This window comes from Daldinia vernicosa (genome assembly GCF_022497035.1).
Source record: "Daldinia vernicosa strain CBS 139.73 unplaced genomic scaffold F5Y00scaffold_44, whole genome shotgun sequence".
NCBI lineage: Eukaryota > Fungi > Ascomycota > Sordariomycetes > Xylariales > Hypoxylaceae > Daldinia > Daldinia vernicosa.
The window spans coordinates 187,267-200,899 of NW_025953960.1; the positions used below are offsets into that span (position 1 = coordinate 187,267).

Here is a 13,633-nt window from a genome sequence, read left to right on the forward strand (position 1 = left end):
TTGCCATGTCGGTCTCTGCCCATTGATACCTGGTCCGTTGTTTGTTCTCCTCGTCCGACTTACGAGGAGGCGGTCTGGGCCGTTTATCACCTAACCGCTCCGCCAACGTAGTCTTAGGGACGTTGAACCTGACAGAGGCTTGACGGAGTGATAGACCTTCTTCTGCAATAGCCTGTTCTGCTCTTGCCATGTCGTCTTCTGAGTAGGCACGATATTTAGCACCGCTCCTGGGGCGGCCTAATGAGTTTGGCGGTGCTATATAAAGTGGTATTTGCATGGCAGCTGTGTGGGATAGATCCATAAATTATAATAAATGTTTATGCATTAAAGATTATAATAACTCCAATTATTAGCGAAGCTGTTGGACAAAAAAAAAACATCAATTGATTAAAATGTGTTCCAATATGTTGTGGTCTTCTAAATCAAACAGTCAATCGTGACCGAAGGTGCCCCAATTCCAGGATTTTGGTGATACGATGATCATTTACTAAGGGGGAAAGTCTCGACACGTGAAAGTCGGCTTGCAATGGGGTACATTTTCGGTGTACGCCTTGAGACTTTTCATGAGTTGTGTATAGGCTAGAGCCCATTCCGACTATTTGGTCCATATAAGTTAGTCTTGTACTTCCGCTGCTGAATCTTAAGGGACTTGAAGTTTCTCAAGATTCCTCAAGACTTTTCATAGCAATTGTGTATGTTTTGTCATATTATTTGTTTAACACTGTAAACATGGGTAGATGGCGGGCATATTACTCCCATTAAACATCAACTTATTTCGCCTATTGTCCCCCATCTCCCATTCCCCATCCGCATCCCCAGGACTGCCGCTATTGGCTACCAGCAACCGAATACGTTGCCTGCTGGTAGAACTTGATAATCTATCATGGTCCAACGCGGACTAAAGCTTCTCTCCGCCACCCTCGACCCTCGATAGACGTCTAGTGTTGTGTTTTGGTGTCTTTAATAACCTGAATGCCGTTTCACGACACGCCTGCCGCCTTGCCCAAGGTACCGGATCCTCGGCTGCTGAAGATGCTCATAATACCAAAGCCAACGTAGAATAACATCAACGGGTATGCTACCAAGGCCCTCATTTGCATCATCCGTCCAACTGCGCAAAACATGCCACTCGCACTTGTTGTGCACCAAACAATTGCCGCACTGGTTAGGATGTAGCCGAGCGGTCCGTCCATCGGTATGACAATGCCTATTAGACTGGTTATGACTAGCGGTAGCAAACAGTACCCAAGCACGCTCGCGCTCCTTGCAAATGTTAGGTTACTACTGATGTGCCCCTTAGAATCGTCTCTACCGCCTACGTTTGGATCGCCGGGGTAAGCAGGAGCGGAAGAATATGCAGGCTGAGTAGGTGTCGTGGGACTGGTACCGTCGGGAGACATAAGTGATAGGATCGTGTGTAGCGCAACCGATCCCATGAGTGCCAATCCGTAGATATACCCGAAGTGTACCTTGCCACTAAATAATAGGAATGTGCCGAATAAGAAGAAGAAGAGGATAGGGCCGCCGAGGTCGGAATCGTCCATGATGTGTTGATCTATACGTCCGAAGGGGTTGAGAACTGCTAAAGTCTAAAGTAAAAGGGGTTAAGCATTGCTGCCGAATCAATGGAATGCAAGCTGATCGGGAGCTCACCTTCATCCAAATGTGGTCGAAGTTGATCCCTAGCTCTTCTAGCAACGGCGGTTCCCCATCATATCCTTCCGTAGAAAAAGCGGCGAGCCAGCCCGTCCGCAGGCCACCTTGTTCACCCATCCTCCCACTTACGCCAGGCGCAGCACCGAAGCCGTATCCACCAGGGTTAGGCGTTGGCGCGCCATAGCCGTATGGTTGCGCCGGGGCTCCCTGGGCTGGTATACCGGGTGAATACGACGAAGGGTAGAACTGAAGGTTTTGCGCGGCCGCCGCACCGCCGAACTGATTTGGAGGGGGTGCGCCGTAGTATTGCGACATGTTTTGCGGTCCGATGCTCGAAGTAGTTCTCGGATGGGAGTAATCGGTTCGAAGCCGTGTGGGTTTGGAGACAAAAGTAACTCCGTTGAAAAAGAAAATTTGAAAAAAGAAAATAAGAAAGCTACTGTAGTGTAGGTTAAGAGGTACAAAGGATGAAAGAGTTGATAGAGAGGGAAAACAGTTGGAGTGGATGTGACATAAGAAGCTGTGAGACGTGTTCGAATCGTTTCTTCACGACGATGATGGAATTCAAAGTTAATGGATCGCCAAAAATGAATCTGTCTTCACCGACGTGGCTGCGAAAGCTTAGATTAAGTCCCATCTACCTACGTAACTCCCGCCCAGGGCTTCTAGCTTCCCCTGTAATCTGTACTGTGGCTAGTGAAATAATGTGGCGTTATGCCAAATCCCTGTGACACTGCAGGGGGGCATGGACCTGAGTATTTTTTATGAGATATGTACGGATTATGGATTAGGTTACATAGTTCCGGAGCCCCGGAGTCACAACTCCGATGTGGGCAAGGTTCCTAATCGTTCCGCTATCGCGACAATTTTCGAGCCTCGGGCGACTTCTTTTCTTCAACACCATCAATAGGAAGCACCTTATCGCCTCGATCGCAAATTTCGATCTACGGCCTTGCGAATCCCTTTAAGTATACGGGATCCTGCTGCTGTGGTTTACCTTCTATAAGTCCGAAGTTGCAAACATGGTACGTACGAAGTAAATAACTAGAGGAAATTCTTTTTTTCTAAAGCCGAAATAATCTGATAATCCACCTTTGCGCCACCGACAATTGCCGCTAACAATTAATAACAATTATAACTAGGCGCACCGCATCATAACGCAGATCGTCGTAGTAGGCAGCCGAGTACTCGGTCGCGCCTTTGCCGAAGCTTATAAGCAGGCACAAGCATCCTCCAACTATGCTAGAGCGCAGGCTAAGTTGAATCCGAATGGAGTATCGGCTCGGGCGAGTCTCTCCAATGGCATGACCCTCGATGAGGCGTGCAAGATCCTAAACGTCAAGCCGCCGCAGGGTGGACAGACGAACATGGAAGAGGTCATGTCGCGATTCAAGAAGCTCTTTGACGCAAACGATCCGCAGAAGGGAGGAAGCTTCTACCTACAGAGCAAAGTCTTAAGAGCGAGGGAACGTATAGAAGCCGAGGTTAGACCGGCGATGGAGAAAGCTGCGCAAGAGGCCGAGATAAAAGAGGGATGGAAGCCCAAGATGTATAAGGACCGGTAGTGACTTCGGAGTGGAAAGAGAATACGAGTTTGACCCGGGGGGCGGGTTTAGTGTCGCTGGGAATCGGACACATACTATACGCAACAACCGTTTACGAAAGCATCTTCACTCGACTGTGGCATGGCCTGGCGTTATCATTTGGGACTTTTGACGCATTCATGGACCGGCTCGTTCCTGGTCGGAGTTAGACGAGAGACGACGCTGCGTATACTACTGTAATTATTGTACATTATATGTCAAAAAGGGGCGACATGATATAGCGGTTCTACGTGTGTTAGATAGACGCCGGACGGGCTTCTTATGGACGAATACAACAGGACTTCGCTTGGATATTTACATATGTATAAGATCCATATACTAACGTAGTACGCCTCCGTAGTATGTCTTTTGGCATCGAAAACGTAAATGCTTTCGTATCAAGGTTGACTCAGTAAGGATTAATCGTGTAATTAGCTGTACACTGATGAACCCAATGAGTGGTCAAGGGGGAAAGGTATAACATACCTGACTAATAGACGTACCTAACCGCATGTCTTATGCAAGCTGCCTACAACACGCGATACATACCTCTTACCAAAGTAAATTTTTACTCAAACCGTCGGCGGGAACTTGCTGTTGCAGCAACTAGCCTGCACACTTCCTTGGGTATATGATTCTCAGTCAGAGACTAGACTATCACAGGTGAATAGCAAACGCTTGGTAGTGCAATGGTGCACACTCCATCTAATTCCCCGCGGCATACTCTGCAGTCAAAGCAATACTATGGCAGCGACTAGTAATTCCTAGCCTACATTCTCCATACCGCCGGAACACGTATTGTAACCTGAACGTATTAACGTAGTGTTATCATGGAATCTTACTCTAATATAACTCAGATTTTTCTCTTCACCAAGCCCCTAAAAAAGTCAAAACTGTTTTCATCGCTCTGCAATGCCCACACCTTCCCCGTCGGTCTATCATCGCTTCCTAGCTCTTCCGCTCTTAGCATGCCCCAATCGCTGGTAATACCTACGATCCGAGCTTTCACTCCACCCTGCGCCTCCAGGTTGACAATCTGCCGTCCGTGCAGCCAGTGCGCATAGTATGCACTCTCCATATCTCTCGTGAAACCTCTTCGCACGAACGTCTTGTACAGAGCTTCTAGCCGGGCAATGATTCCTGCCGTGAGTTTTTCGATCCGGAACGGAGCGAGGTGGGAAGGCAGCAGGGCGTCAAGGGAGGTGGTGGGACGTCCGTTAGTCGCGTTGATTCCGATGCCAAGGACAATTTGGTAAGCCCCCGCCGAATAGTTGCAGTTAGACAAGATGCCGCCAATTTTGACGTAAGAAGGGGGGGACGAGGAAGGCTGCCTCGGATCCCGCGCATAGATATCGTTGGGCCATTTTAATTTTACGGGGACCTCTTCGTATCCTCGATCGTAGTTCTTTACAGCTTCGACTATAGCAATGGCGGCTAGATACTGGATGAAGACGATGGGCCGACTTGGCGCAATATGAGCCGGGTGGTTGATGACAGTGGACATTATCAATGATCCAGCGGGCGACACCCAGACGTTGTTCCCGCGTCCCCGCCCAGCGACCTGAGTTGTTGCCGTAAGTGTAAACCCCGACGGTAGTTTGGACAGCAATTTGAAGTTTTTCTCAAGCAGTGTATTAGTGCTCGTGACAACTTCTCCGTACATTAAGAAGTTGCCCCATTCTTCCGCTTCAGGTTCTGTCTGCCGATAATCTCGTAAGCTAGAATAAAATGCGTTGTGGTTGAAGTATGGAGTTGCTTTGGCTTCCGGCCAGGCTGTTTCGTGAGTTACAATACGCTTAACAATTGTGCTGTAGTCGATTATGCCTTGACTACTTAAGTCAGGAGACTTTTGATCTTGGCTACCATCAGGAGTCAGTGCCTCTTTCAAGCCAGCGACGGACCACATGGTTTCGGGCTTCTGCAAATGAAATGTATCGTTTTCTGCTCTTATATACTCTTCGCCGTCTTCTTTGCTGATGATATCTTCCCAGGTGTGTAATAAGTCGTCCACATCGTTACTAGAGATGGACGACAAATGAAGTCGAGAGAGGGATGGCACACCTGTTTTTTCTTGACTGACTTCTAGCCCAAGCTTAGTTAAGCACGCCTTTAGGAAGCCCGTTCGTGCATCATCGTCAGCTTTAAGGGCGGCAATGAGATTTTCATATCCCTCGACGTCGTTCTGCGGACTTAGATTTACCGCAGCAAATTCAGGGTGAGGTCCTGTAAGGATAGCAGCACCTTGGCCGACTTTGCAGTACACCAGGGCTGCCTTTTCGCGACCACCGTCGACATCAAGCTCGTCCGCATAGCTTGCTAGTATCTCAACATCACTGTTTCCATTTGTTGGGATGACGAAGACGCCGCCGCCATTGTAGTAGGACGTGAAGACCTCTGGAACTAAGCCTGCCCCCCTGAATGCATCCTTCACAACATTCACTCGGACTGCTCGGGCCCCTTTCTCGCTGTGATACTGGAAGCCTTTGAATGCACCGCCCCTACACGTGCTAGGAAAGAAAGCTAGCTCTCTAGATCCGACTACTTCCATGGCCTTGTTGCCAACCTCGAACTCGCACCTTTTGGATCCATAGTAGCCGCCGGCGCAGAAACCTAAGTATGCACCACCTCGACGCACATACTGAGATATAATTGAATTACCTTCCCCATTGAGCACGCGACAGTAACCAAGATCAGCACCGCCCGGAAAAACAAGCAGCGCGCAAGAAGGTGCCCATGGCTCTTTTAGTAGAACGGTCTCGGTGATAGGGATGACTGCGTAGTTTGGGGAGAGAAGTCGACGCAGGGAGTAGATTGCATGCTTAACTGATTCGACTGTAGACCCGGTGCCCGTGTAGACGAGCACATTTAGTTTTTGCGACGTCATGGTGGGGGAAATCCTCTTCAGTCCGAAGTTGTAGGGCGGGATTAAAGAGTAGTACGGGGTTTTGTTAATGAATCCCCGGGAGCGCAAAGAGGCGATTCTAAGACCGGTTCGGATCCCTCCGAATTTTTGCCTTTATACCGCCCTCTAGCGCAATTCACTTGTTTAATTCGCAACGCTGAACGCTGAACGCTGAACTATGCGAATCAACACTTGGTATCTCATATAAAAGATACTTTGACGACAGCCTTAAATAATGTCTAAAGACGAAAGCACAAGTCAGCAGACGATTGCTGCTCAAGATGATGACGAGCCGGATGAGTGGTAAGAGTTGTTAAAATCAGCTGTTTATAACTGTCAGTCTTCGTAGACTAATTGCTAATTTTCTTGTCTGATGATCTAGGGATAAGAGGATATTTAGTACGGGATGTGCAGGTAAATACCTAGGCTTAGAAATAAGTCGGTTAGGTACTTATATGTCCAAATACTGACCAAGTTAGATGAGAATACCAAATTGACCGATTGCTACTATGAAAAGAAGGACTGGCGAGCTTGCAAGAAGGAGGTACGTAAATGATTGAGAGGATGTAGTTCCTAAAGAGCAGAGCTTGCTTTCATGGTAATTTGCTGACCGACTTCACTAATGACAGATGGAGATTTTTAAAGCTTGCTGGAAAAAACATAATAACGATCAGAGGACGTCGATGAAGGATGCATAACTGCTCAAGAAGCAATCACTAGTTACTTGTAAAATTATAGGGGGGAGAATAGAGAGGTTGAGGTATTAATATTACACTAATCCCGCTCCTAGAGTCATACATACATCTGGTCGATGTTGTAGAAGAATTATAACACTGGCTGCGCTGTTTTGCTAGGCCGTAGGTCATAGGTCATAGGTCATAAGCTAAAGGCGCTATCAAGATCAATTACCTAGGTGCCTATTTGAAAGGCCAATTGACTATCGATAAGCTACTTGTTACAAGGCACGGAATACAATACCCGATCTAAATCTAATTCTTGGCTTTACGTTGAAGAAACCCACTCTGCCCCAAAAATTTACAACGCCTTATCGTCCCTCTTCGACTTTTCGAACCTTCCATAGAAGGGTCCCCTCTTACACAATTTACAACCACAAACCACAAACCACAAGCCACAACCCCCTTCAGACAAGATAACAATGGCCTCAAGAACGTTAACACATATACGCGCCGCGGCTCGACGCGTAGGCACAATATCAATTCCCCAGTCCCAAATACAGCCGTCCGTCCGGACTATCGTTAGCACCTCGAAACCAAAGGCGACGTCCACCACCTACACCTACACCAGGGCCGCTACCACCTCTGCAGCGGCGCCTGCCTCTCCCTCAGACGCCTCCAAATCCGCCGGAACATCATCCGGAATACGAACGCCCGTCCCCGCCGTCTCGGGCGAGCCCCTCCCCGACGCAACGGGCGGCGAGACAAACTCCGGCGAACCGATCGATTGGACGCAATCGTACCACGGTCTCGGTACGTCGGCGTTCTCGCCTGAGACCGCGGCGGTCCTGCAGGCACGCCTTAATCCCGAAGACATCGAGGTCAAGCCTGACGGCATCATCTACCTTCCCGAGATCAAGTACAGGCGTATCCTAAACACTGCGTTTGGGCCCGGCGGCTGGGGTCTGGCGCCCCGGGGACAGCTTATGGTCCACGAGAAACTAGTTACGCGGGACTATGCGCTTGTTGTGCACGGGCGGTGAGTTTTTTCTTCTTCCTTCTTCTTCTTCCGCTTGACTCTTCTATCTTTCCCTGTTCAGAAATCTTAGAAGATAGTTGTGTATTTACGAAACTTGGAAGAAGAACAACATCTAATAGTCGAATAGATTCGTAGCTCAAGCCCGAGGCGAGATGTCGTACTTCACCGAAGAAGGCGTCTCGACGGCTGCCGAGGGGTGCAAGTCCAACGCGCTGATGCGGTGCTGCAAGGACCTAGGCATTGCGTCGGAGCTGTGGGACCCGCGCTTCATCCGCAAGTTCATGAAGGAGCATGCCATGCAAATTTGGGTCGAGCACGCCACCACCAAGAAGAGGAAGCAGATCTGGCTGCGCAAGGATGACGAGGTCCGTTATCCGTTCAAGAGGACGTAGTTAGTAATTTTTTGTAAGGTATTCTCATGTAAGACGATGAGCAACGTCGGGGATCAGGTTCTGTTTGATGGGGACGCTGTACGATATCACGAGGTTGGAAATATACCCCAAAGAATTCTACACTCCAGACATGGGCAGGGAGGCCTACTACGCAGCTCTTGCCCTGAGCTACCACATGCATACATGGCTCTACAATGTCACGTATATTAAGAGTCTCGGTGATAGATGGTTGGCAACGAACATAATGATAAAAAGCCGTACGTACAAGACCGTGCAGCTCTTAGCTCTAGAGCCTATGCTCCGGGTGGGAGTGAAAACCTACGCTCTAATTCCATGGTCAACCGCGTCTAGCCGTCCTTCCTGATGTGCGATCCAGTCCAGTCCAAAACCCAACCAGTAACTCCGCGCGATCAAATATGATATCGTAGATGTAGCTTTACCTACTTCTGGACTCCAGAGCTGTGCCCGGTGTCTGGTTGGTTGGTCTGCTCTCCAGTTCCAACGGTGCCCCAGCCCAGGAAGCCCCAACCGCTTCTTCCAGCAGCCGGGTTTTCTTCGCCCATGGGGGCTCTTCTACGTAGGTTGTTGTCGTCCTCGGCGCCGCTTTCGGCATCGATCTTCTCGAAGTCGACTTCACTCCGGCTTTTACTCAGCCCACTCCACACACTGTGGCCACTAGGTGGTCGTGAAATCCCTTCCTGGCCGTCTAGACTCATGCTACCTACTCTCCCCGCTTGCTCAGCCCTCTTGCGCTCCTCCTCGGACATCTGTAGTTGCTTGGCTTCCTTGTCCAGCGCGCCCATCATGAGTGCTAGCCTCTCCCTCTGCGCGGTGATGAAGGTTATTTTATCCTCCGCGCCGGCAAAGTCCCCGGGGATTAGGTTCGCAGCAGACAGCGTTTCGGCCCTAGCCGGTACTGTTGATCCTCCGGGAGTTCTAGGACCGGCAGCAGTGCCGACCGCATTGGCCAGTAGGTTGAAGAATTCCTGCCCCGTGGCGCCAGTGTTATTGGCAGCCCACCGCGCGGCTGGCACGCTGAACCTAGCAAGCAACGCCTGCGTGTATCCCTGTGGTGCCGCAGAGGCCCTTGTCTCTTCCGGTTCCACCTCTTGTGGTGGCATGCCTAGGATTTGAGTGCGGAGCAAGTCGATAGCGCGCTTCAAATAAGCTATACCCGCGGCTTTTAGCCTATCGTGAGAGCTGGCAATGAACTCTTCGATAGCCGCCTCATTATCTTCGAGGTATGGGTGGAGATACGTCTCGTAGAGCACCCGAGCGCCCTGAGTCTGGGGGAGAACGAGGTAGAGCAGGAAGAAGAGGCGCATATACGAGTAGAAAGGGACCCAGTAGAGGATAAACTCGAACCAGGACTCAACGAGGAGGGCGCAGGAGAGGACGGACCAGTACATCAACCATGGTGTCAGCTGTGTGGGGTCGGAAGTCTTGAGCGCTTTGTAAGAGGCGAAGAGGGGAAAGAGGAAGGATGCTATAGAGCTATTGTTTGGTTAGGCGTCAAGAGTTAGCAACGATATTCAAACCATAGACAAGGGACTCGGGAAGCGCCGGACGTACGAGAGGAGCTTCGGAATCAGGTCAAACATGATGATAGAATCTTCACAGGAATGAGTAAGATATGATAAGTCACCGATTTCTTGTATTCGCCCGGTTTTTTTTTTAGCCTTTTAAGCCAAGATTACGAGGGATTTGTGCGAGGTGAGACTAAGAGGAGGTAAGTTGTAATCGGGATCGTATTAGACAGGGACGATCAATCTGATCTGACTAGAAGATACGTAGATCCAGGTAGTATTGCAAAGAAAGGGGAAGGGAAGTTGCGAGAACAAAGAAAGGACCGGAATATCTCCAAAGACGTCTTTCTTGGAGAGAGATGCCCGGGGAGGTAGGGGTAGGGGAGGTTATGTAGGTTATGTAGGTATTCGCGAATGTTGGCGATGTGCGTTTACCTACCTAATCGAATCGAACCTGGAACTGAGAACCTGGAATGGAACTCAGATACAACCTAAAGCATGTAACCTTAGGTTAGGTATGTGTGTGAATGCGGATGTAAAAATGCAGATGTAAATGTAAAATGCGAGTAAGTTTAAGCTTAGAGTAGCTAAGGCCGATAAATGACGGTATGACGGTTGAGAGAGATCACGGCACGGCAAATGACCCCGCCAGACGTCACAAGCAGCACAGAGTAATCACCTGCACTACGCTCAGATAAGCGTTGGTGCCTTATTTAGTCGCGCGGGGCTTGCGGGGGAGCTAAACTGTGTCGGGTTTCGGGGTGCTGAATTAGCGGACCTGTCAGTTTGTCAACTGGAAGTCTACCACTATTATTAGCCTCGCGAATCACTAGACTAACCGCTAGGCCGTTTGCAACCGCATAATTCATAACTTTATGCAATCTCGAGCCACATTGGGGTGGATATAGAGGTTATGTAGTATTCACGTACCTAGTGCAGTTGACTTACATCAATGCGGAATGACTTGATACATAAGGCATCCCTCGGAAATTCCTTGGGCGAAGCTTAGGACAAAATCTAGTGTCTAATACGATGTATGATGAAATCATATGAGGCCATGCTGGGCTATTTAATAAACCCCAAGTCTTGCATGGACACGTTGCAAATTCGGACTCATACTTTTCCTTTGCGCTGGTGCCTTTTGCTCACCTTAACCCCTTTCATGACGCGTGTTTCTAAGACTTTTTGTCTGCCTAACCTATCTTACGTCGGATCAATTGTTAACACGTTTCCATGCTATGATAATTTTTTTTAATTAATCAGGAGATCTGTTAAGATACGTGGATGGTTATGAGATCTAGGGGTTTCTGGTGTTTAAGCTTGATGATGAAATTGTTAGCGTTCGGGAGGGGGGTGAAAGAAATAGGGTATCCAAGCATGAGGATGACGACTAGTCCAGATTGCATAATAAATACTTTAATAGGTTAACCGGGCACAGATATCAAAGCTTATTCTTCTATAAAACTTCACCCAGTTATTCGGTGCTCGTAATCTGCATGAAATTACATGCCTAGTATTTCTATACCTAAGACCGGTGATGTTAGACACTCTATCTATTTAAAACGCTCTTATATGATATTGAACGGAAATAAGATTGGTGCCTAGCTTAGTATAAGCGCTTGACCAATATCTTTATATTTACAATCTATATAGGTTGTTGAATTCCATCCTTTCGTACTATCTAGATTAGAAATCCTCAGTTAAATCTAGAAATGTCCCAAGGCTTGCTAGAAGTTTCTAGTTATGGGGTCATTTTAAATAACTAGAACTCAATAATATCAACCAGTTGATGATCGACTTCCAAGTAGTATTGACACGGATAGAGGAACGGGAAAATCATGTCTAGAAGAATATTTCGAAAAATGGGTACCGAGACGAACAGTCTGTTTTTTTCTCCTTTAAATAGGTACTTACCTTACTAAGCCTTATATCTGTAAATATGGCTCACTCTATATCATTATATACAACTAAAGGAACATGAAGGCCCATTCTTATGGGCTAAGCCCCTCGATGGGAATATTAGAACTGGTTCGGGGGTGGGATATTAAGCCACTTAGGTACCGATTCTATTACATACTACAGCCCCTATATTATGATATGTTACTTGATTCTTGTTCAATAATTTTGCTATTGGTGGTTTACTTGTGGCTTTGTAATACTAGGTGCCCATAGGCAATAATCACTAGATACATCGCCATGAGTCACTATCAAGCGACACTTTCCTTATAATATATTATAAACAATTCCCATTCTATATGAAGTACTGATCGCCTTGAGGATTAGAATCACCAGTAATTTCCAGATAGGTTTTATTGTGGTTAGTCTATATTGAGCGAATGAAGTGGTTTTTAACGTTCGTCTAGAACAGATTTTAAGAAAATAATGTCCGGTCGTCCTGCCCGCTATCCCCTATCCTGTCCTAAGTCCCATGTCCTTAACCATAACCAAATAATTTGAGTCGTTATTTCCTAACCATCATTTGCCGTTTCCGGGGTCGTTAAAGGAGAAGAAGTCTGGCGGTGACACATATGCCCCTGAGCCACTCCCCTGACCAGATGAGCCACCCTGGTTTTCGGATTTGTCCTTGTTCGGGTCCTGATTTTCGTTAGTCCCTGGATAGTGCTTGGATTAGACGGATACACACCTTTGACTTCTTCTTGTCACTCTTGGGGGGCTTCTTGGAGTGGCCATTGTTGTCTTCATCGTGGTTAGTATTTCGTTCTCCGGCCCGTTCGCATTTATTCTCTTTGAGGCTTACTTGATGCTCCACCTGAAGACTCTCCGAAGGCCATGTTTTCAAGATCTGTTGAACAGGGCTTTAATGTTTGTCGATGAGAAGCTGTTGTTGATGAGCACATCGATTCTTCTATTGAGCTCACCTTTGACCTCATCCTCTGCTTATATAGAATGGCACACCTCGCCTCTCCTATCCTCAACGCGTATTCTCACCTTTGTACGTGCCTCTATTTTCCATCTACGGAGTAATCGACCCCCTCAGCTCGGCATCTATTTCTCTCTCTCTCATTATGATCGTACATGTGCCTATCAGCTCGTCAAATGGATCTGGCGTGTAGTTTGGGGTGAGGTCATAGTGGGAATCCCATATTAATAAAGTTGACTCAATCTGCGCCATCGTCATTTCCGCTTATTGCACATGAGTATCGTGAAATGATGTCCCTATATGGAAAGTTACTTGCTAAACTCCCTCTAATGCTTAGATTTGAACGTTTTCGGGACGGCAATAACGAATCCTTAATATCGGTTGCCGTAATATATGCCATCCGGCATTCGATACCCAGCCGGCACTGAGCCGCATGCATAATAACGATTGAAGATCTGGGAAGCGATGCTTAAACTAAATTGAGCCGGGCGGTCCGAAAAAGGCTTGATATGCAATGCTACTGCATCTTCCTTAAGGCTGTCGTTACCTACCTGCCAGCCCTACCGACGACTGAGCCGCTTCCCTACGGGAATACGTCGTAATGTGGGATGGCTACTTGAATACAATCGGATGAACAGGGGATAAGTAAAGTTGCGGCACATGCCACACCTGACCTATTACCTCCTTTGGATCCTGCTTGAGAAATATGAATTTTACATAGCCTTTTTTATTTATTAGGCTGTCGTCTACTTTGGAACACCGCATTTTACGTACAAGACTGTAAACGATACCGACATATAAAACCTGGAAAGTACCTCATCTAGGTACCTAATATTATAGCTTCCATTCTTGTTTTCTATTTGGTTTAGCTACATAGTAAGGCATGGCTTACTAAACCCTTATAGTTGTCATGTATGTACTTGGTTGTAAGCCACCTTGTCGGCATACCGGGGTTGGACCTTCGTATATTGTCCGAACGG

At 47.7% G+C, this 13,633-nt stretch overlaps 7 protein-coding genes across 7 annotated transcripts; 3 read left to right on the top strand and 4 right to left on the bottom strand.

Annotated features, from left to right (window-relative positions):
- Window positions 1–980: 980 nt before the first annotated feature.
- On the bottom strand, window positions 981–2,533 carry F5Y00DRAFT_272053 (Yip1-domain-containing protein; the record flags this gene model as incomplete). The annotated part of the gene is made up of 2 exons (XM_048012906.1): window positions 1,654–2,533; window positions 981–1,589 (listed from the first exon to the last, which is right to left on the bottom strand). The coding sequence occupies exons 1-2, from the start codon at window positions 1,969–1,971 to the stop codon at window positions 981–983; spliced, it is 927 nt and encodes a 308-aa protein (XP_047862346.1). The 5' UTR covers window positions 1,972–2,533.
- A 6-nt stretch (window positions 2,534–2,539) lies between these two features.
- On the top strand, window positions 2,540–3,819 carry F5Y00DRAFT_244074 (protein transporter). Its single transcript, XM_048008769.1, has 2 exons — window positions 2,540–2,681; window positions 2,799–3,819. The coding sequence occupies exons 1-2, from the start codon at window positions 2,679–2,681 to the stop codon at window positions 3,219–3,221; spliced, it is 426 nt and encodes a 141-aa protein (XP_047862347.1). The 5' UTR covers window positions 2,540–2,678; the 3' UTR covers window positions 3,222–3,819.
- Window positions 3,820–4,050: 231 nt separating this feature from the next.
- Window positions 4,051–6,589, bottom strand: F5Y00DRAFT_145427 (class II aaRS and biotin synthetase). The gene has a single exon (XM_048004421.1). The coding sequence runs from the start codon at window positions 6,121–6,123 to the stop codon at window positions 4,093–4,095; it is 2,031 nt and encodes a 676-aa protein (XP_047862348.1). The 5' UTR covers window positions 6,124–6,589; the 3' UTR covers window positions 4,051–4,092.
- F5Y00DRAFT_145419 (uncharacterized protein) lies at window positions 6,251–7,003 on the top strand. Its single transcript, XM_048004420.1, has 4 exons — window positions 6,251–6,444; window positions 6,524–6,555; window positions 6,621–6,685; window positions 6,771–7,003. The coding sequence occupies exons 1-4, from the start codon at window positions 6,377–6,379 to the stop codon at window positions 6,837–6,839; spliced, it is 234 nt and encodes a 77-aa protein (XP_047862349.1). The 5' UTR covers window positions 6,251–6,376; the 3' UTR covers window positions 6,840–7,003.
- A 144-nt stretch (window positions 7,004–7,147) lies between these two features.
- On the top strand, window positions 7,148–8,466 carry F5Y00DRAFT_145473 (mitochondrial genome maintenance MGM101). Its single transcript, XM_048004423.1, has 2 exons — window positions 7,148–7,854; window positions 7,982–8,466. Exons 1-2 carry the CDS (start codon window positions 7,298–7,300, stop codon window positions 8,244–8,246), a joined length of 822 nt encoding a protein of 273 aa, XP_047862350.1. The 5' UTR covers window positions 7,148–7,297; the 3' UTR covers window positions 8,247–8,466.
- A 182-nt stretch (window positions 8,467–8,648) lies between these two features.
- On the bottom strand, window positions 8,649–10,263 carry F5Y00DRAFT_145464 (TB2/DP1, HVA22 family-domain-containing protein). The gene is made up of 2 exons (XM_048004422.1): window positions 9,819–10,263; window positions 8,649–9,740 (listed from the first exon to the last, which is right to left on the bottom strand). The coding sequence occupies exons 1-2, from the start codon at window positions 9,845–9,847 to the stop codon at window positions 8,687–8,689; spliced, it is 1,083 nt and encodes a 360-aa protein (XP_047862351.1). The 5' UTR covers window positions 9,848–10,263; the 3' UTR covers window positions 8,649–8,686.
- A 1,984-nt stretch (window positions 10,264–12,247) lies between these two features.
- Window positions 12,248–12,564, bottom strand: F5Y00DRAFT_264618 (uncharacterized protein; the record flags this gene model as incomplete). Its single annotated transcript, XM_048011685.1, has 3 exons — window positions 12,248–12,367; window positions 12,417–12,469; window positions 12,531–12,564. 3 exons carry the CDS (start codon window positions 12,562–12,564, stop codon window positions 12,248–12,250), a joined length of 207 nt encoding a protein of 68 aa, XP_047862352.1.
- Window positions 12,565–13,633: the final 1,069 nt, after the last annotated feature.

What these genes read in the sequence shown, in the direction of transcription:
- F5Y00DRAFT_145427 (XM_048004421.1), bottom strand. Translation starts at nt 6,123, where the DNA reads ATGACGTCGCAAAAACTAAATGTGCTCGTCTACACGGGCACCGGGTCT.
- F5Y00DRAFT_145419 (XM_048004420.1), top strand. Translation starts at nt 6,377, where the DNA reads ATGTCTAAAGACGAAAGCACAAGTCAGCAGACGATTGCTGCTCAAGAT. An exon ending in GATGACGAGCCGGATGAGTG is followed by an intron (nt 6,445 to 6,523) that starts GTAAGAGTTGTT and finishes CTGATGATCTAG; the next exon opens with GGATAAGAGGATATTTAGTA. An exon ending in ATTTAGTACGGGATGTGCAG is followed by an intron (nt 6,556 to 6,620) that starts GTAAATACCTAG and finishes TGACCAAGTTAG; the next exon opens with ATGAGAATACCAAATTGACC.
- F5Y00DRAFT_145473 (XM_048004423.1), top strand. Translation starts at nt 7,298, where the DNA reads ATGGCCTCAAGAACGTTAACACATATACGCGCCGCGGCTCGACGCGTA. An exon ending in GCGCTTGTTGTGCACGGGCG is followed by an intron (nt 7,855 to 7,981) that starts GTGAGTTTTTTC and finishes ATAGTCGAATAG; the next exon opens with ATTCGTAGCTCAAGCCCGAG.
- F5Y00DRAFT_145464 (XM_048004422.1), bottom strand. Translation starts at nt 9,847, where the DNA reads ATGTTTGACCTGATTCCGAAGCTCCTCTC. An exon ending in CTGATTCCGAAGCTCCTCTC is followed by an intron (nt 9,741 to 9,818) that starts GTACGTCCGGCG and finishes ACCAAACAATAG; the next exon opens with CTCTATAGCATCCTTCCTCT.